Source organism: Mus musculus, chromosome 2 (assembly GCF_000001635.26).
Source record: "Mus musculus strain C57BL/6J chromosome 2, GRCm38.p6 C57BL/6J".
In the NCBI taxonomy this organism is placed as follows: domain Eukaryota; kingdom Metazoa; phylum Chordata; class Mammalia; order Rodentia; family Muridae; genus Mus; species Mus musculus.
In genome coordinates, this window is record NC_000068.7 from 62,846,418 (window position 1) to 62,869,239 (window position 22,822).

The 22,822-nt window shown below is 37.8% G+C and overlaps 1 protein-coding gene across 16 annotated transcripts in view; it reads right to left on the bottom strand.

Annotated features, from left to right (window-relative positions):
• The window catches only part of Kcnh7 (potassium voltage-gated channel, subfamily H (eag-related), member 7), a 490,878-nt gene that overhangs the window by 153,008 nt on the left and 315,048 nt on the right, over nt 1–22,822 (bottom strand). For all 16 annotated transcript variants that reach the window (XR_374421.1, XR_001781102.1, XR_374422.3 and 13 more), the window contains exon 4: nt 3,933–4,361. Coding sequence is in view for 12 of the 16 variants with exons in the window: in XM_011239315.3 (XP_011237617.1) it covers nt 3,933–4,361 (429 nt within the window). In the remaining 4 variants the exon portion in view is untranslated. The remainder of the gene's footprint in view (nt 1–3,932; nt 4,362–22,822) is intronic.

Below are 22,822 nucleotides of genomic sequence, written 5' to 3' on the forward strand. Positions count from 1 at the left end.
TTATATTTAAACATGCTGTTTTAAAATCTTGGCATTGAGTGTTTTCAGATTTATGTTGAGATTAGAAATCTAAATGTTTCCTCTGTGGTACTGAAAATATGTATTAATATGTATTATCAGCTTTGAAATACAGAAGCTTAAAATAAATGAAGTCATAAGAAACCATTCAAGTCTATACAAGGTTTGAGAAATGTATACATTTGTTGCCATCCATCTTATCATGATGCATATTCAAAATCTCGGGATACTGCAATATTGCTTCAAAGCTTATATTGAAAGCAATTTCAATACTATGGTTTATGGAATTGTTAGAGAAGACATTGCTTTGGTCAGAAGTGTGTGAATAAAATGTGACTTTTAGTGGTATTTTTTTCTCCTCTCTTTTAACAAAACACAAAAAAGGAACACTGAACAAGATTTTGTTTATACAGTAATAATTTCACCCTTAGAGTGGCCTAAAATCATTAATAAAGTAGTAAATGTTTTGCAAGTAATCAGAAAAATTTAAAAGTGGAGCTGGAGGTTTGGAGCTTTGGAACAGGATACTTGATTAACATTTATGTGGCCCTGGTTTGACCCCCAGCACTACTGAAAACTACTAATAGAATCCCTCCCACCCCGCCCCACATGCATGCAAGCATGCTTACTTACTAAACCTATAGGCTGTAAAGACAAATGTAAGTAAAGTTAGCCTAGAGTTAGTGAAGCTTTGACACTTGGGAAGAGTGAGAAACTTCACACTGAAAAGAGCTGGTGGGGTTCTTTGTTATTTCTTCTATGCCCATCAATGGGTATTAATTTATTTTATTTAATACATTTATGTATGTATGTATTGGTTGATTGGTTGATTGATGTCTAAAATTGTTCTGAAGTTAAAGCTCAAAATACCTGGTGTTATATATTGACAGTAGCATCTGTCGTACCAGCAATATAAAGTGCAGAAAGCAGAACAGTTAGACTCTTTTGTAGTGTTTTGGCAGACTAATTTTATGTTTCTTGAATGTCATGATAAACTAATTGAAGTTTATATTTTCCATGTATATTTTAACCTTCCTTTTTATAATACTATATTTTTACTAAATTTTCATAATGTTAACTTGTAACAGATTTCAGAAAAAGACTGACAGTTCTCTGTAATATATGCCTTAGGAAGGAAAATTTCACTGTACTTTCCAGTAGACAGAAATAAGAGCATTATGCAAAATATTAACTACTAATATATCCATAAGATATATGTAGTACTGTAAAGATAGAGTACATGAGAGGATAGTATTATGTTTAAGTGAGAACTTCTCAAATCTAGTGCCTCTAGGGTTTTATAGCTTAATCATTTTCAAGGATTTGTAAAACTAAATCAACAGTGAAGGTCTTTTGTCTAGTCTGACTTGTCTTCCATTTCTCAAGTATATTGATTTACATAGTCCTAGGAACAGTAATTCCTTCAAAAGACTATCAGTGGTTTTAAAAAGTAAGATCATTTTGTGGCTGAAGTACTGTGGTGAACATTCTGTGAGTTTATTGGTCTGCAGCAACACACTGACGTGGTACTGGCAGAGCAGTGGTAGTTTACTGAGACTGTTTAGCCCAAAGAAGAGAGAACAAAACATGATCTTATTATTAAGCATCAGTCTACATACAGTTCTTGAATTGGGAAATCCAAAAATATCAAAAATACCAAGTTATCCTTTCTTATAATTGTGTTAGTAATGGTGTACCATGAGGTGGCCACCTGAGAGGACAACAGATGTAAAGCTCCATATACAATACTAATAAATTTTATCGAAACACAGGCAAAGCATGCAGGATGTACTGAGTATGAAAAGTTTGATTTTCCAAATTTATTATCCTAAGGTCAGTTTTCTATGGGAAAAATCTGAAGACACAGTATGCTTGCTAAGGATGAATATACTAACTGGCCAGGACAAACTACACTACATGCTGTTCATTTGAAAGAGTACTAAATTTATTGGAATTCAGCATAGGATGCTTTGTTTAGACGTCCAGTTATATAGACTTCATTTGGTCAGAAAATATTGAACCCAATACTCCTAGGCGGTCTGGAGCATAATTATCTAGCTTGGGGATTGTCATTGATTTTGTTTTTTTTTACTCTTCTCAGACCATAGGTTAACGTGGGTGTGCTAGTTACTCTTGTAATGTTGTCTTATTCCAAACTCTTCTTTCTACTCTGAGATAATTTCTGTTTCTTACCTCTCTTTGAAATCTTCCCTCACACCCCTGCCAACTTCTTTTCTTTCAGCTCTTCTGTATTTTCTACTTCACTGTGCCCTTTAGAAAGATTCCCCCACATGACTCAATACTAAGACTTTGGTTTAAATCAATGTATGTGGAGGAAGGAGCTCATTATATCCTTGTGAGTATGATATTAGAATATGATTCATGTGCATGGTTCTCTCAATGCCAAGACAATGGTATTGAGTATCTGTCATAAGTAGTACACTGGGCTGAGTGCTAAGTCTAAAGAACTACAGGTATAAGATGGCATCTTATATGTTTTAACATGCAACCATCATTGATATATACAGAGAAATATGTGTATGTGTATGTGTGTGTGTGCATGTGTGTGTGTATGTATATATTATATGCATATATGTTTGTATGCATCTATAGCTGTATGTGTTGATAACTATAGAAAAAATGCTAAACTATGCCCTACTTTTGAAAACTATAGTTTCATTTAATTTAGGAAATCATTTGAATCCTCTGATTTGGAAAGGGAGAAACTAGTGCTTGCAGGTGGACAGCGAATGAACAGCAAAGAGGATTTTAGACAGAACAAAGTAGTGAAGGAGGGATATGTATGGTACAGTGTGTGAATTAGCAAATTGCCTTGGTGTGAACAGTCTCCAAGACAGCTAAAAAGTAACTTTGCTCATTTGGTATAATGGTGAGAATGCTATAGTGAGGACTCTCATGAGCAGATTTACATTTTTGAAAAGACAGCTGAAACCAGCGTAGGTGGCAAAGGCTTGTGAAGGAATGAGGATTCTGGGAAAGGACAGGAGACCCTGCACAAGTCTAATTCTGCAAGGGTTGGAAAAGTGTGTCTGGGTATCCTGTGGGGCTACTCTCAGGAGTCTTGGACTCAGCCAACTTTCCTGACAGTGCAGTGTACTGGAACAGAAGTGAAGGAGAGAATTGCTGGTGGATTTGAAACCTTTTGAGCAGTGAGGCCATAGGAGCCTCAACATTGACTAACTGTTCCCTTCTTGCCTGCCCTGTGCCAGTTGTTTATGTATCTACAAATGGAGTTTAAAACTGGTTCCTAACCTACAGAATTGCTATGAGATTTAAAAAAAGAAGCACTGCTTCAGGCATCCGAACCACTCAAACAATGTTATCCATTATCATGCCAAAGATAGATTGCTTCCTTGGTGACTTTCAAAGCACACCTTTCACTCTGCCTAATTTAGGAATGTGAACTGGGCTAGATAGAAAATAAATTCTGATTCTGCTTTCCAAATTGCCCAGTGGGTTTCCCCACTAACCTATCCTGCTCTTCCCACCTATCTCCCACAGCTGATGGTCAATGACACAGTCCAGTGAGGCCACACTGCTTTTTCTTCCAGGGTGTGATTATTTGCTAAACCCCAGAAAATTAATTATGCTTAAGATGATAGAATTCATCACTTAATCATATCTTAAATTAGGGATTAATTAATCAACACACCAGGAAGCAGGCTGATAATGGTTACACTATTTCAGAAACACTGATAAAGAAGCCAGAAGAAACCAAATTACTCACTAGGGTTCAAAGAGGAAATGAGAAAAAAACATTCTTAATGCAACGCTCGTGTTTTTAATAGCTTTAATCACATTTCTTCTGTGAAGAAACAGATTACTATTCAGTTTTGAAGCAATGTAAAAATAAACTTCTATTACCCAATTAAAAATCTTTCCATGTTACATACCTTCACTGGCATGTCGATCTCTAAATATGTTCTTGGGGTGGACACTGAACCCTTCTATATCATGAACTGAAGATGCCCTCCGTATGCTACAGAGGCTCTCCCTTGACCTGGAGTGTGTTAGTTGGGAACTTGACTGCAGCATGTCAGGGTAGAGGCGGTCCCATTGTCTTTTGGGAGAGGAATGGTCCAGAGGTCCTGATATGTTCACTAAGGGAGAACACTGGCTAGGCTGTATCAAGGCTTTCGTATCATCTGCTTCAGAGGGACTGCAACTTTCTTTCGTGGGAGACTTAAAGTGCTTCATGGCCACAGAGTCATCGCTGTGTTTAGAAGAATCAATAACTACCACATCCGGGTCTTCCTGTGGCAAGGACTGTTTTCTGTATGTTAGAACTCTCAGTCCAGGAAATTTGAACCCAAAAAGTTTCCCTACAAAGGAAGAAAGAAAAGAGTATTCTCACACTATGAATATATACTTTAAAAATAATAAACATAATCAATTCACATTCAAATGGTGTATAAAATAACTGTTAATCTATATTTAAATAATTCTCCTTTAATAAGAAATATTGTAAAAAATATCAGTTTTACACACACACACAAACACACACACATATATATTTTGCTTTTGATAATTACAAAACATCCCAATGATACGAAAACATTATTTACGTGATGCAGGACCTTTACCTTTTATAGATTAAAAACATGTATTCAGTAAATACCCACAATTTATATATAAAAATAGAACAAACATCTTATATCAAGGGTTAGACAGAGGAACGAATGGGTATATACAGGATGGAAAAGGTATTGTTATTAGTAGAAAAGTGGGCTTGAAGAAGCTTGAAGTGGGCTTGATACACTTGAAGATGTCTTTGGTAGAGTTTTGATTAACAGTATTGTAACTGTAATTATAATCTCTTTTGGTAGTACTGTAAACAAATAGTATTTTATCTTTAACAGTTTTGTAAAACAGTTCAGTTTGGGTAGTAAAAAGGGAGATAGATTTTTATACTAACAGTTTCTCAATAAATATTGAAAAGTTATAGGCTGCCCAAGAGATGTGCAATTAAGAATATAATTATTTGTTTGTTCATCTATTTACTTATTATTTGTCACATTTGTTGTTGTTCTAAAATCTAAGAATGTGATGTGCAATGTTGTACTTACATCAGAATGAATAATGTATTGAAAACTATCCAAACATTCCTTCCATCCCTTCTATCCCTTCCACCTGGTCCTTGCTGCTGGGGCAGACCCGTAGTTGGTCTGATCCCATGAAGACTCCATATCCCAATCCATATTAGAGGGCACACTGCACTCAGAGCAGTTGGTAAAAAAAACAAAAAAAACAAAAAAAATAAAAAACCCTTCAAACTCACCCCCCAGCCTCCAGTCCCGGAGCTGCTGCTGGGAGCCTGGTGGACTCAACTTACCTATAAAAAGACATAAGCTAACAGATTGGATATGCAAAGAAGATCTAGCATTTTGCTGCATACAAGAAACACACCCCAACAACAAAGACAACACTATCTCAGAGTAAAAGGATGGAAAAAATGTCTTCCAAACAGGAGTTGCGATCCTAATATCCAATAAAATAGACTTTCAACCAAAAATTATCAAGCATGATGAAGAAGGACACTTCATATCCATCAAGGGGAAAATCCAAGAGAAAGTATCACTTCTGAACATCTATTTCCCAAATGCAAAAGCACAAAAATTCATAAAGGAAACTTTACTAAAACTCAAAACACATATTGAACCCTACACAATAATAGTGTGAGATTTCAAAACCCCACTCTCACCATTGAAACAGAAACTAAACAGTGACACAGTGAAACTAAGAGAGGTTATAAACCAAATGGATTTAACAGATCTCTACAGAACTTTTCACCCTAAAAAAGAATATACCTTCTTTACAGTACCTCATGGTACCTCCTCTAAAATTGACCATATAATTGGTCACAAAAAATACCCTCAACAAATATAAGAAGATTGAAATGATACCATGCATCCTATCAGATCACCATGGCCTAAGGCTGGTGTTTAATAACACCAAAAATTTCAGAAAGCCCACATACATGTGGAAACTGAACACTGAACTTTACTCAATGATAACTTGGTCAGGGAAAAAATAAAGAAATTAAACACTTCCTGGAATTTAATGAAAATGTTGACACATCATACCCAAACTTATGGGACACAATGAAAGTAGTGCTAAGAGAAAAGTTCATAGAACTAAGTGCTCTGGTAAAGAAACTGGAGAGATCATACACTAAAAACTTAACAGCACATCTGAGAACTCTAGAACAAAAGGAAGCAAACTCACTAAAGAGGAGTAGAAGGCAGGAAATCATCAAACCCAGGGCTGAAGTCAACCAAATAGAAACAAAGAAAACACCTTTGTGCACCTTTCCTGCCAGGGGAGAGCTTGCCTCTAGGGAGTGCTCTGACCCCAGAACTCAGGAGAGATTACCATTTTCTCCCTCGGTGACTGTCTAAGGTGGGGCCAGTCAGGAGTAAATTAAAATAGACAAAAAATATCTTTTCTCCCTTCACTTTAGCAGGAAATGAGGGGGGTAGAGAATACAAAATTTATCTTAACTATTGTGGGGGCTTTGTTAGTGTGATCGCAAATTCCTGCAGACTCTTTGGGAAGTTATCTACTGAAATGAGAAAGAAAGTTCACATTTCACTTGACACAACAATTTATATTTAAGATTCAAAGACACAGAAGCAGAAACCAACTGAATTTTTATTAAAAGGAGATTGGTTGAGGAAACAATAGCATCCTATACTGTCCTGTGAGAGGCTTGAGATGCTAGAAAATTTGCACGCTTTAATGAAAAGTTGTTCACATATATTCTTAAGAATAAATTAAGTTTTGACTTCATATACTTAGGATATTATTTTTTAAAAAGCACCCCAAGAATTTGTTCATGCAAATTGGATGACAACAGAAGGAAACATGGAAAAATACAATCTGCACTTGTACTGTGGATTTGCTCAGTGAGGAGGTTGAAAGCAAACAAGGTACAGTGCACCTGCATCCTTTTTATTTGCCTCTATTGTTGCCTTAAGGATGTCTTTTAAAAAAGAAATTAAAAGGTAATAAAACAAGTAAACTTCCATCCTCGAAGGAGGAAAAAAAAAGCTGAGAGCACTTAGACAGTAATCTGTTACCTAAAGATTCCTTAATGTTTTCAAGAAAACCCTCAGTTTGAAACTTGTAATGCTAGCAGAGGAGCCTAGGTCTGCAGAGCTGTTTACTGTCAGTTCTGGGTGTTTAGCTCATGCCTGTAGAGAACAGGATTTTCCTACCTTGTTTTCCTCTTTAAAAATCATGGAAAGCAGCCACCACGGACATTGTGGTTTTATATTACATGGACTTCTCAATCCATTGAAGATGTTTCTAAGACTCAAGAATACACCACTCCACACTCAGGGGCTTTTCTCCATTCTGAAACCATGCTTAGTGAATGGTGTTATCCATCACCTAGTTTTAATCCTCTTCTTAGTCCAATTGCTGTGATCCTCAGTCCCAAGTTCTACTCTGAATAGTAAACCTGCATATCTAAGGGTAGCAATGTTCCCTCTTAGAGTGTTGCAAGTTACCCCAGATTCTTAGTACAAATCCCAATCTCCTGATACAGACCTTCAAACTCAGCCATTTTTTCAGAGCAAATAACATTGAATCTACCTAGCTGGATAAGTCTGAGACTTGAGGGTTATCTTCTATACTGTTGTCTGACACCCCCCCATCTTTATAACCCACAATAATAACCTCCTAACTGCATTCACTCCACTCCCAATCATCTTTTTGATGGTTACACTTTTTTCCATCTTACTGCTTTCCTTCGTTCTAATGGATAATGGTTGAACTAATCTCTTGCCATAGGATGGTAATCACTTTTCCATCACCAGCAGTGCTGACCATCGCCTAAAGACAACGAGGTTTCTATTTTAAAATATTGGATTCACATTGGATGAAGTAGACTATTTTCATCCCCCTCCATAATTTCTTACTTAGTAAATGCACATAATCTCTCCTTTATTCTTTAGTTCTCTTCTTGCTCCCTAGCATCCAGCCATGATGACTACTGCAGGCCCGTGCTTCTTTCAGATTCAGGGCTCCTTTCTGTAAGATCTTGTCCTTCTTCCTACTTGGCTCATCCATTTAGGTAAACCCCAAATTAGCTCCCTTAGAGAGGATTTTCCTTCCCACTGAACTGGGTTGACTTCTATTCGCAGTTTTCACCACATAAGATAATACACATAGTGATTTCCTGATTAACATTTTTCTACCCACTGTGTAAGAAAGGCCTTTTTTCTTTTGCCTCAGTTCTGACAAGATGCCTGAATATGGCAAATAAGAGTTGTATAAATACATCATAAACTTAATTGATAATGTATTTAGTTTGGATTAGAATATATAATTACTCTGGTTATTATAGTTGTGTAATCTTAGCATCCTAGAAATATTTTGACTCTCATGTATTTTACAGTTGAGTTGAACTAAACAAATATTAGGAACTCTATACTATGCCCTGTCTACCTGACCAAATCTTCTTATCAATTTCACCCTATTAGACATGGTTTAAACTGCTTCCATTTTGATTGCTTAGTTTACACAAAAGAGTTCTGATGCCCCACATCACCTACAGAATAAAGATAAAATGTTAGTTGGAGAACAATTTATAATTAAGCAGGTAAATTTATTATGTCAACTTTTCACCTGCAGTCTAGTAGTTAGCAATGCGAAAAGTAATTAAAATAGAATTCATTTTCCTGGTAAAATATTATGACATAATGTAAGCACATTGAACATTATATTGTGTATTAATATACAAAGATGAGTACAAGAAATCCTCACAAATAAGATTAAATATAGGTGGAAGACTATAAGGGTTCTGAAAGCATTTTTACATATTTCTACTAACCATTTTTATATGCTCACTCAAATTGCCAAGTTAAAAATCAGTGAGCTGCATCAGAGTCATTTGATTAGTTTTTAATGCACATGAAATTGAGTTACAGTTTACAAATCAATTTTGCAAGTTTTATTACAATGCACTGAAGCTCAATGCCTACTTTTTCTCATGTTTCATCTGTTATATTAATCTCTCCTTCTAAAGAACACCCAATAGCTCTCTGAAATTAATGATCGCACAGCCATTTATTCTGCTGCTGCATTTCAGTCACATCCAAGGTGGTACAGATGGTCTTTTCTGCACCACTGGGTTAATATGACCATGTTGTATTGCATTACAGATTTAGTTGTCTCCATGTAGTTCATGCGGAAAGAATGCACATTGAGAAATTTGTGCTCCGCTATACTTCCTTAAGGCATAGAATAGAAAACATAGATAAGTGTAACTGTTGTGGCTGTTGTGGCTTTTAACTCTGCAAAATGTCTTGTTCAGTCTTCAGATTATATTTAACTTACTTTCTTACTTGAATAATTAGATTCTATTTAGTCTCATGTCTACCCAAATTGTAAACCTGAAATAAGAAAAAAACTCATTATTTTTCAGAACTCATACATTGTCAGAAATAAAGGAAAACACTGATAGACTGCTTCTATGGATGTAATTTAGTTTAAACATATAATTTAAGCAACAAGTGGTGCTGGTGGCTATGAAGACTGGAAACAGTCTACAGTCTTTCTTTCTTTCTTTCTTTCTTTCTTTCTTTCTTTCTTTCTTTCTTTCTTTCTTTCTTTTTTACAGTGCAGTCGTTATCTCCCTCATGGTCAACTCTCCAACAATTCCTCATCCCATTCCTCTTTCCTTATTTCCAAAAGGATTTCCTTACCAGCCAGGTCTCCCCAGTCCCTGAAGCCTCAAATCTCTTGAGGGTTAGGTGCATCTTTTCTCACTGAGTCTATACTCGGCAGTCCTCTGCTGTATGTGTGTCTGGGGGCCTCATATCAGCAGGTGTATGCTGCCTGGTTGGTCCACCTAGCTTTTAACCATCAAGTTTTTTTCTAGCAACGTCAAGTTCTTGTTTCCTTCTTTCCATTTATTATCATTTTACAAACTTTCAGTACATTGAAAATGTAGTGATTTTTCCAACAAAAAAATCAGTAAGTGGCTTAAAGTATGTACCTCTTGCCTGGTTGTTCCCAGTTTAGCTAAACACCGAGAGGAGATATTCTTTTTTTTTTAGCTTCTTTTAAAAATTTTATTTATTTATTTTAATTAGGTATTTTCTTGATTTACATTTCCAATGCTATCCCAAAAGTCCCCCATACGCTTCCCCCCCCACTCCCCTACCCCCCACTCCCACTTCTTGGCCCTGGTGGTCCCCTGTACTGAGGCATATAACGTTTGCAAGACCAAGGTGCCTCTCTTCCCAATGATGGCCGACTAAGCCATCTTCTGATACATATGCAGCTAGAGACATGAGCTCTGTGGGTACTGGTTAGTTCATATTGTTGTTCCACCTATAGGGTTGCAGACCCCTTTAGCTCCTTGGGTACTTTCTCTAGCTCCTCCATTGGGGGCCCTGTGATCCATCCAATAGCTGACTGTGAGCATCCACTTCTGTGTTTGCCAGGCCCCGGCATAGCCTCACAAGAGACAACTATATCAGGATTCTTTGAGCAAAATCTTGTTGGTGTATGCAATGGTGTCAGCATTTGGAGGCTGATTATGGGATAGATCTCTGGGTATGGCAGTCTCTAGATGGTCCATCCTTCATCTCAGCTCCAAACTGTGTCTCTGTAACTCCTACCATGGGTGTTCAGTTTCTCAGAAAATTGGACATAGTACTACCGGAGGATCCCTCAATACCTCTCCTGGGCATATATCCAGAAGATGTTCCAACTGGTAAGAAGGACACATGCTCCACTATGTTCATAGCAGCCTTATTTATAATAGCCAGAAGCTGGAAAGAACCCAGATGTCCTTCAACAAAGGAATGGATACAGAAAATGTGTTACATTTACACAATGGAGTACTACTCAGCTATTAAAAAGAATGAATTTATGAAGTTCATAGACAAATGGATGGACCTGGAGGGCATAACCTTAAGTGAGGTAACCTAATCACAAAATAACTCACATGATATGTACTCACTGATAAGTGGATATTAGCCCAGAAACTTAGAATACCCAAGATACAAAATACAATTTCCTAAACACATGAAACTCAAGAAGAACGATGATCAAAGTGTGGACATTTTGCCCCTTCTTAGAAGAGGAGATATTCTTTTTTTTCCCAAACGTTTATGCAAATGGAGAACATTCCTAGGAGTGGCAAAGTTCTTGAGAGTGGAGAGGGAAGTGGGGTAGAGCCTAGTGGAGGCTGCCAGGGTAGATTTCCCTTAGTGAAGAATTGGGGTGGGTTAGACTGCATTGTAGAAAACAGACTGTTGCTGTGCAGTGGTGGAGCGACCCTTTAATCCCAGCACTCTGGAGACCAGCAAATCTCTGTGAGTTTGAGGCCAGCCTGGTCTATAAAGTGAGTTCCAGGACTATTGGGGCTACATAGAGAAACCCTGCTTTAAACCAACAAATAAACAAACAGAAAAAAAGAACAGTAGGAGGGAAGGTAGGGATGGAAGGAGAGATGGAGGGAGGGAGGGAAGAAAAAAAGAAAAGAAAAGAAAGAGGAGAGGAGAGGAGAGGAAAGAAAAACGAAAAGAAAAGAAAAGAAAAGAAAAGAAAAGAAAAGAAAAGAAAAGAAAAGAAAAGAAAGAGAAAGACAAATAAACAAGCAAACAAAGAGAAAGAGAACTGATTGTATAAATGTTTTAATTGTCAAGAGGGACTGGAAAGAGCTAACTTCAATTGTCTAAATGGACCTGAAGCTCCAGCTGACTCTTCAGGGAGGAGTTGGAGGTGCAGCTGGGGCTCCATCTTAGAATTGCTGCTGTTGGTAGATTGCTCTCAGGCCTTAACTCATTTCTAACTTCCCCTGACCTCGATAAACTAACTTTAGACTCAAGCCTTCTGGATTCCAGTGTGGTCTTAAACTCTCTGCTGCTCATTTGAAGCCTCTTGTATCTCTCCATCACCCAGTCATCAACTGTAACCATCCCTTGGGAAAGGCTGTAACCCTGTGAAAGCTCATTCCTGCCAATGAATAGGACAGCCAGACCTCCTCAGAGGCTGTTTGGCAGTTCATTACTTTCAGCATTTTTGCTATCACTGAGCAAAGTGTTCAGTACAGAGAGGGAGAAAAAAAAGCCCATATTTTGTTCTGAAAAAACAAAACAAAACAAAACCAAAAAACAAAAACATTGTCATAAATGAATTGTACTATCAAATATTGAATGTAAGAAATGAATGGGTTTCTGTAAATTCAGGGTATTCATACACCTAACACTTGAACTGAAAGACTTTAAGACAGTGTGAACAGTTCTCTAGCTCAGTAAGCATGGATACATGGAAGGACATGAATTTAATCCAGGCAAATACAGTAAATGATCAGATTTGATGGGAGAAACAGAAAATGACTGACACATCAATCAGCTTTTCTTTCTGCGGAGAGACCTGTGACAGAAACACTTTGAAAGGAGATGAGTTTTTTTCCTACTGCTAAGTGAGGGATGGGGTATATGATGTCATTGAGGGAATGTGAGAACAAGCCAGAAGACTGACAAGGAAGGTTTTCATTAGCAGTTAAATTTTGAAAAAATAATTTTCAATATGTACTCAGTACCAATCAACTAGCTATACTGAATAATGAATGATAAATGGATCAGTATAACCAGTGCAGTTTTGTTACTAGTTATTGAAACCAAACCAAACCAAACCAAACCAAACCAAACCAAACCAAACCAAACCAAACCAAACCAACTCAAGACATTTCCCTAGACCCCAGAGTCCACTGGCAGACTTAAAATAAAGCTGAAGCCAAAAATGGGGTCCTTTAAAGGAGTAGGTGCTGATGCACAAATTGGGATCTTGTAGTAATGAGTCTCAGTATGCTGTATGAAGGTTAGGGGGCAGGTAGGGCTGCAGCAAGGCATAAGAACAATCACAGCAGCAGTAGCTGCAGTACCATACTCCTCTCGGAACATGTTAACATTGCTGCTGGTGTCTGTCTGCATCACCATGACAGCAAAGGAGGCAGTAGACAGATTTGGACAAGGGAGATAAGCAAGAAGACAAGGTAGTGAGATGGACTGCTTCTAAGCACTCAAGGTTAAAATCATTCAGTAAAGAGACACAGGGAATGAATGGAACACACCAACATTGCAGATGATTTAGTTAGATCTCCATGTGCTTAAAATAACCCCTACACCAATAAGAGCATAATTTTACCATACTGTTATTTAGCCTCTCTTGGGTATATATACATTTCCCCCTCTCCAAATGCCAAGCTAATCAATTCAGGCCTCCTGGAAGTGATAACATCTTAACTTGTATTGATTCTGGATGATGATATGGCTATCATGCTGACAGGAGCTCTAAATTGAATGTTCAAAACATGAATGAGAAATAGTGCAGTTGCCCAAAAGCTATATGACTACAGACTGTCCCTGATTTTCATGTTGCTAGGTAACAAAATATTACATATGGTGCTCACAAGGAGCCCCTATGAGGTATGCTTTTGCTGACCTGGATATTGATCAACAATCTATTCTTAACTAAGTACATATTTCTATTTTTTTTAATCACAAGGACTTTGATCTCAGGTATATGTTTTTGTCTATATAATAAGGAGACTATGGCAAAATTTAATTAAAGTTCTTCTTTATTTGTTTTTCCAACAATGTCATAGCTCCTTTTCTTTTCTATATTAAATGTAATCCTTAAAGAAGAGACTTTCAAAGGAAAGATGAAAATAAACATTAGTTGCATTGTAAAACCTTTAATTGAATTCCACTGAATAACAGATGGTTTCTATAGTAATATGTGCTGGTTAGGGAATTCTGTATCAAAATTGCAGCTTCTCATCATTGAATTAAAGAATGACTTTCAGCTCCAGTGGAGACTAGTAAAAGTATGGTGGAGGCCTTTCTGCAAATGAAACACATGGAACATTTTTTTGTTTCATACTTGCTTGGGGTTAGAAAAAAAAGACACAAACCTGAGGAGGTAATATAGCTGTTGAGACTAATGTATGCTTTATGTGTTAATTATATTGAGTGAGTCCAAAACATGAATATGGTTTTAGTGCCTTAAATTAGACAGACAAGTACCTAAATTATTAAGTGGTATTTTGTATGTATAAATTTAGATTCAGTTGAAGCTTTTAGGATAATTTGAACTTTCAGTAAGAATAACAGTAAAATTCTCCCCAGAAGATAGAATGTTAATCATTTTTAAAAAATAGGATATTTTTGAGATGATTAAGTGAAAAGGTTCACTTATGAAAGTTGCTATCATAATAAACATTTGAAGCCATGGTTTTACAATGTAACTAATGTATTACATGACTTACATTTGATTTCACTTAAAATTATTTTATTTGACTACTAGTTATTTGAGTACTAGTTAACTTAAACCATGGTGCCAGAATGACATGTTTGATACATAAGGAGTATTGAAGTTCTGTGTTTCTGAGTCAGCAGTTCTGATGTTTTAGGCAACAAAAAAGGTATTGTAAAGAAGAGAAACGGCAGACGGCTGTAATCTGTGTGCAGCAGTGTTTCATGTAATATTGGAGAAAAGAAGCTGGAAGAAGGAATTACAAAGCTTGGATGATTAGTTAATGACAACATCTGTGATGATCAAATAATTCTGAGTGACTCCGCGGAAATTAGAAAATTAGTCTGAACAGGTGAGAGGGTGCACCAGAGAACCGGACAGCTTCTGGGACAGGCGGAAGCACAGAGCCGCTGAGGCAGCACCCTTGGCGGGCCACAGACAGCCGGCCACCATCCGGACCAGAGGACAGGTGTCCGCCTGGCTTGGGAGGCGGCCTCAGCCTCAGCAGCAGCGGTCGCCATCTTGGTTCCGGGACTCCCTGGAACTTAGGAATTTAGTCTGCACAGGTGAGAGTCTGCACCACAGAAGCTGACAGCTTCTGGGAACTGCCAAAGCAACACAGCTTCTGAGAAAGGCCCTGTTTTGGGCCTTCTTCTTCGACCAGGAGGAGGTCCAAAAACAAGATATCTGCGCACCTTCCCTGTAAGAGAGCTTGCCAGCAGAGAGTGCTCTGAGCACTGAAACTCAGAGGAGAGAATCTGTCTCCCAGGTCTGCTGATAGACGGTAACAGAATCACCAGAAGAACAATCTCTAAACAGAGTCAACTATAACTACTAACTCCAGAGATTACCAGATGGCGAAAGGTAAACGTAGGAATCCTACTAACAGGAACCAAGACCACTCACCATCATCAGAACCCAGCACTCCCACTTAGCCCAGTCCAGGGCACCCCAACACACCCGAAAACCTAGACCTAGATTTAAAAGCATATCTCATGATGATGGTAGAGGACATCAAGAAGGACTTTAATAAATCACTTAAAGAAATACAGGAGAACACTGCTAAAGAGTTACAAGTCCTTAAAGAAAAACAGGAAAACACAATCAAACAGGTAGAAGTCCTTACAGAAAAAGAGGAAAAAACATACAAACAGGTGATGGAAATGAACAAAACCATACTAGACCTAAAAAGGGAAGTAGACACAATAAAGAAAACTCAAAGTGAGGCAACACTGGAGATAGAAACCCTAGGAAAGAAATCTGGAACCATAGATTTGAGCATCAACAACAGAATACAAGAGATGGAAGAGAGAATCTCAGGTGCAGAAGATTCCATAGAGAACATCAGCACAACAATCAAAGAAAATGGAAAATGCAAAAAGATCCTAACTCAAAATATCCAGGAAATCCAGGACACAATGAGAAGACCAAACCTACGGATAATAGGAGTGGATGAGAATGAAGATTTTCAACTCAAAGGACCAGCAAACATCTTCAACAAAATTATTGAAGAAAACTTCCCAAATCTATAGAAAGAGATGCCTATGAAGATACAAGAAGCCTACAGAACTCCAAATAGACTGGACCAGAAAAGAAATTCCTCCCGACACATAATAATCAGAACAACAAATGCACTAAATAAAGATAGAATACTAAAAGCAGTAAGGGAAAAAGGTCAAGTAACATATAAAGGCAAGCCTATCAGAATTACACCAGATTTTTCACCAGAGACTATGAAAGCCAGAAGAGCCTGGACAGATGTTATACAGACACCAAGAGAACACAAATTCCAGCCCAGGCTACTATACCCAGCCAAACTCTCAATTACCATAGATGGAGAAACCAAAGTATTCCACGACAAAACCAAATTCACACATTATCTCTCCACGAATCCAGCCCTTCAAAGGATAATAACAGAAAAAAACCAATACAAGAATGGGAACAACGCCCTAGAAAAAACAAGAAGGTAATTCCTCAACAAACCTAAAAGAAGACAGCCACAAGAACAGAATGCCAACTTTAACAACAAAAATAACAGGAAGCAACAATTACTTTTCCTTAATATCTCTTAACATCAATGGTCTCAACTCCCCAATAAAAAGACATAGACTAACAAACTGGCTACACAAACAAGACCCAACATTTTGCTGCTTACAGGAGACACATCTCAGAGAAAAAGATAGACACTACCTCAGAATAAAAGGCTGGAAAACAATTTTCCATGCAAATAGTATGAAGAAACAAGCTGGAGTAGCCATCCTAATATCTGATAAGATTGACTTCCAACCCAAAGTCATCAAAAAAGACAAGGAGGGGCACTTCGTTCTCATCAAAGGTAAAATTCTCCAAGAGGAACTCTCAATTCTGAATATCTATGCTCCAAATACAAGGGCAGCCACATTCATTAAAGAAACTTTAGTAAAGCTCAAAGCACACATTGCACCTCACACAATAATAGTGGGAGACTTCAACACACCACTTTCACCAATGGACAGATCATGGAAACAGAAACTAAACAGGGACACACTGAAACTAACAGAAGTGATGAAACAAATGGATCTGACAGATATCTACAGAATATTTTATCCTAAAACAAAAGGATATATCTTCTTCTCAGCACCTCATGGTACCTTCTCCAAAATTGACCACATAATAGGTCACAAAACAGGCCTCAACAGATTCAAAAATATTGAAATTGTCCCATGTATCCTATCAGATCACCATGCACTAAGGCTGTTCTTCAATAACAAAAAAAATAACAGAAAGCCAACACTCACGTGGAAACTGAACAACACTCTTCTCAATGATACCTTGGTCAAGGAAGGAATAAAGAAAGAAATTAAAGACTTTTTAGAGTTTAATGAAAATGAAGCCACAATGTACCCAAACCTTTGGGAAACAATGAAAGCATTTCTAAGAGGGAAACTCATAGCTATGAGTGCCTCCAAGAAGAAACGGGAGAGAGCACACATTAGCAGCTTGACAACACACCTAAAACGTCTAGAAGAAAAGGAAGCAAATTCACCCAAGAGGAGTAGACGGCAAGAAATAATCAAACTCAGAGGTAAAATCAACCAAGTGGAAACAAGAAGAACTATTCAAAGAATTAACCAAACGAGGAGTTGGTTCTTTGAGAAAATCAACAAAATAGATAAACCCTTAGCTAGACTCACTAGAGGGCACAGGGACAAAATCCTAATTAACAAAATCAGAACTGAAAAGGGAGACATAACAACAGATCCTGAAGAAATCCAAAACACCATCAGATCCTTCTACAAAAGGCTATACTCAACAAAACTGGAAAACCTGGACGAAATGGACAAATTTCTGGACAGATACCAGGTACCAAAGTTGAATCAGGATCAAGTTGACCTTCTAAACAGTCCCATATCCCCTAAAGAAATAGAAGCAGTTATAAATAGTCTCCCAGCCAAAAAAAGCCCAGGACCAGACGGGTTTAGTGCAGAGTTCTATCAGACCTTCAAAGAAGATCTAATTCCAGTTCTGCACAAACTTTTTCACAAGATAGAAGTAGAAGGTACTCTACCCAACTCATTTTATGAAGCCACTATTACTCTGATACCTAAACCACAGAAAGATCCAACAAAGATAGAGAACTTCAGACCAATTTCTCTTATGAATACTGATGCAAAAATTCTCAATAAAATTCTCGCTAACCGAATCCAAGAACACATTAAAGCAATCATCCATCCTGACCAAGTAGGTTTTATTCCAGGGATGCAGGGATGGTTTAATATAGGAAAATCCATCAATGTAATCCATTATATAAACAAACTCAAAGACAAAAACCACATGATCATCTCGTTAGATGCAGAAAAACATATGACAAGATCCAACACCCATTCATGATAAAAGTTCTGAAAAGATCAGGAATTCAAGGCCCATACCTAAACATGATAAAAGCAATCTACAGCAAACCAGTAGCCAACATCAAAGTAAATGGAGAGAAGCTGGAAGCAATCCCACTAAAATCAGGGACTAGACAAGGCTGCCCACTTTCTCCCTACCTTTTCAACATAGTACTTGAAGTATTAGCCAGAGCAATTAGACAACAAAAGGAGATTAAGGGGATACAAATTGGAAAGGAGGAAGTCAAAATATCACTTTTTGCAGATGATATGATAGTATATATAAGTGACCCTAAAAATTCCACCAGAGAACTCATAAACCCGATAAACAGCTTCGGTGAAGTAGCTGGATATAAAATTAAGTCAAACAAGTCAATGGCCTTTCTCTACACAAAGAATAAACAGGCTGAGAAAGAAATTAGGGAAACAACACCCTTCTCAATAGTCACAAATAATATAAAATATCTCGGCATGACTCTAACTAAGGAAGTGAAAGATCTGTATGATAAAAACTTCAAGTCTCTGAAGAAAGAAATTAAAGTAGATCTCAGAAGTTGGAAAGATCTCCCATGCTCATGGATTGGCAGGATCAACATTGTAAAAATGGCTATCTTGCCAAAAGCAATCTACAGATTCAATGCAATCCCCATCAAAATTCCAACTCAATTCTTCAATGAATTAGAAGGAGCAATTTTCAAATTCATCTGGAATAACAAAAAACCTAGGATAGCAAAAACTCTTCTCAAGGATAAAAGAACCTCTGGTGGAATCACCATGCCTGACCTAAAGCTTTACTTCAGAGCAATTGTGGTAAAAACTGCATGGTACTGGTATAGAGACAGACAAGTAGACCAATGGAATAGAATTGAAGACCCAGAAATGAACCCACACACCTATGGTCACTTGATCTTCGACAAGGGAGCTAAAACCATCCAGTGGAAGAAAGACAGCATTTTCAACAATTGGTGCTGGCACAACTGGTTGTTATCATGTAGAAGAATGCGAATCGATCCATACTTATCTCCTTGTACTAAGGTCAAATCTAAATGGATCAAAGAACTTCACATAAAACCAGAGACACTGAAACTTATAGAGGAGAAAGTGGGGAAAAGCCTTGAAGATATGAGCACAGGGGAAAAATTCCTGAACAGAGCAGCAATGGCTTGTGCTGTAAGATCGAGAACTGACAAATGGGACCTAATGAAACTCCAAAGTTTCTGCAAGGGAAAAGACACCGTCAATAAGACAAAAAGACCACCAACAGATTGGGAAAGGATCTTTACCTATCCTAAATCAGATAGGGGACTAATATCCAACATATGTAAAGAACTCAAGAAGGTGGACTTCAGAAAATCAAATAACCCCATTAAAAAATGGGGCTCAGAACTGAGCAAAGAATTCTCACCTGAGGAATACCGAATGGCAGAGAAGCACCTGAAAAAATGTTCAACATCCTTAATCATCAGGGAAATGCAAATCAAAACAACCCTGAGATTCCACCTCACACCAGTCAGAATGGCTAAGATCAAAAATTCAGGTGACAGCAGATGCTGTCGAGGATGTGGAGAAAGAAGAACACTCCTCCATTGTTGGTGGGATTGCAGGCTTGTACAACCACTCTGGAAATCAGTCTTGCGGTTCCTCAGAAAATTGGACATAGTACTACCGGAGGATCCAGCAATACCTCTCCTGGGCATATATCCAGAAGATGCCCCAACTGGTAAGAAGGACACATGCTCCACTATGTTCATAGCAGCCTTATTTATAATAGCCAGAAGCTGGAAAGAACCCAGATGCCCCTCAACAGAGGAATGGATACAGAAAATGTGGTACATCTACACAATGGAGTACTACTCAGCTATTAAAAAGAATGAATTTATGAAATTCCTAGCCAAATGGATGGACCTGGAGGGCATCATCCTGAGTGAGGTAACACATTCACAAAGGACCTCACACAATATGTACTCACTGATAAGTGGATATTAGCCCCAAACCTAGGATACCCAAGATATAAGATACAATTTCCTAAACACATGAAACTCAAGAAAAATGAAGAATGAAGTGTGGACACTATGCCCCTCCTTAGAAGTGGGAACAAAACACCCTTGGAAGGAGTTACAGAGACAAAGTTTGGAGCTGAGATGAAAAGATGGACCATGTAGAGACTGCCATATCCAGGGATCCACCCCATAATCAGCATCCAAACGCTGACACCATTGCATACACTAGCAAGATTTTATCGAAAGGACCCAGATGTAGCTGTCTCTTGTGAGACTATGCCGGGGCCTAGTAAACACAGAAGTGGATGCTCACAGTCAGCTAATGGATGGATCACAGGGCTCCCAATGGAGGAGCTAGAGAAAGTACCCAAGGAGCTAAAGGGATCTGCAACCCTATAGGTGGATCAACATTATGAACTAACCAGTACCCCGGAGCTCTTGACTCTAGCTGCATATGTATCAAAAGATGGCCTAGTCGGCCATCACTGGAAAGAGAGGCCCATTGGACACGCAAACTTTATATGCCCCAGTACAGGGGAACGCCGGGGCCAAAAAGGGGGAGTGGGCGGGTAGGGGAGTGGGGGTGGGTGGGTATGGGGGACTTTTGGTATAGCATTGGAAATGTAAATGAAATAAATACCTAATTAAAAAATGGAAAAAAAATAAAAGAGAGAGAAGAGGAAAAAAAAAACAAATAATTCTGAGTGAGAAAGACAATAGATGCTAAGACATACGTATTTGACTTGAAAGGGTAAAACTTAAGAAGTATCAAGATATTCCAAAGAACATTCCCAATGGCCATTGGACCCATGAAGCTCTAAGACAGTCGTTCTCAACATGTGGGCTGTGACCCTTTTGAGAGGTGTTGTATGACCCTTTCACAGGGTCGTCAAAGGCCATCAAGGAAGTGAGCATATGCTGCTGAAACAACTGCTCACTTTAAAGATGCAGTGAGTAATGTTTGCCTAGAAGTAAAAAGAAGACAAGAAGGAAATGGAACTCACCTATGTAGAGGACCATCTAGATTATAAATATAGAGAGCTCAGCTAGGCCGCTCTGTGGAATGCCAGGGAAAGTGGAAACAGTGATACATGTGTGACTCAAACACCCACATCATGGGGCAAATAATAGAAACCAAGAAAACCCAAGTATACACAAAACTTAAGGAAACGTAAGCTGAGCACAGTGAATAGAGTAATATAGGTTCTGTTAAGAAGATGGCTAGTATCCTGTGGTGGCTTATAAGGAACATTTGGGGTATGTAGCTAGATACTCAAAAGAGAGACAGCCAGATATCCTAATTTTAATGTGCAATATCCAATTTTTAAATGTTGGCAACAAATTCAACTAATTAAAACTTTTAAAAAAAACATGATGTGATATAAACAAAATGTGTCTGTTGAAATGCAGGCTATTTATTCTCAGCAGCTTGAGTATGAGCAACAGAGGAAGGAGCCAGGGGAAAACATTGGCATGGGCGGGAGACACTGGGGAAGATGGCTTTGAAGGAGCAGGATAGCAGATCCTTAGAGGGTTATGTAAGTTTCACCTAGGATCTGTCATAGGAAGAAGTAGTCTATAGTTGCTGAGGAATTTCCACTCAATGACCTCCTTCACCTCTGCTGTGGGCACGAGAAGTAAAGTTTTCTTTGGTGCAAGACAGGAATTGATTTGAGGTCAGAGTCATAAGAACTATAGAGAAGGTTGGAAGTGCCTTCTCTAGGTAATGGGAGAAATAGGAGAAAATCAGAAAAAAAGAAGAAAAAAAGCATCTCAAATAGAGACTTGAAATATGTAGTCAATTAATATCTTGATCAGATAATTTTTCTAGGAATGAAGAGAACTTAACTGGAGCTTGTAGTCTCTTAGAAAATATATCCAAATTATGGCACAAATTAAATACATCATTTGACAGTGAGTAATGTAGATTTAAATTTAGACTCCCAGGATGACATTGATGAAAAAATCTAAATATTTGAGACTTGCCTGGTAAGATAAATGTTAGAGAAACTTTAAGATCTGATCAAACAAGATAAAACTATATGCATTAATTTTTGTTTGGATATGATCTTAGTTTATTTCCTGGTTGCTATGACAAAATACCTTTATAAAAGTTAGCTAAGAATGAAAAGATTTATTCTGGATCACTTTTCAATCACTGTCTTAAATGATGGGAAATCATGTATAATCAGAAAGGCGACAGCACTAAGTGCATGTGGTCAGCTCATTTACTCCTTTTCAGTAGTCCAGAAAAGGATCATATCCCAGATCCTATCTCAGGGAATGATGTCACCTGCAGTGGGCAGGTCTCCTCACCTTAATTAACCAAATGTAGCTAATACAGAGATAGCATGCTCCAGAGGTGCCCAAGACCTATCTGCTAGTGGATTCTAGTTCAAATAAAGTTGACTATTGAGATTATCACAATCAAGAGTTTTGTTCAATTTTAGATTCCTGAATGTTCTGAGAAAAGTTTTAGCAAACTCTATCATTTCAATTTTTAAGATAATTTTACATACAATACCTAAAAGAAAAAAATTAACTTTGTATTCCTTTGGTATTGATTCATTAAATGTGTCCACTGTACAATATTTGCTAATTTGATAGGCATACTCACAAATAAAAGAATTTTCTTAT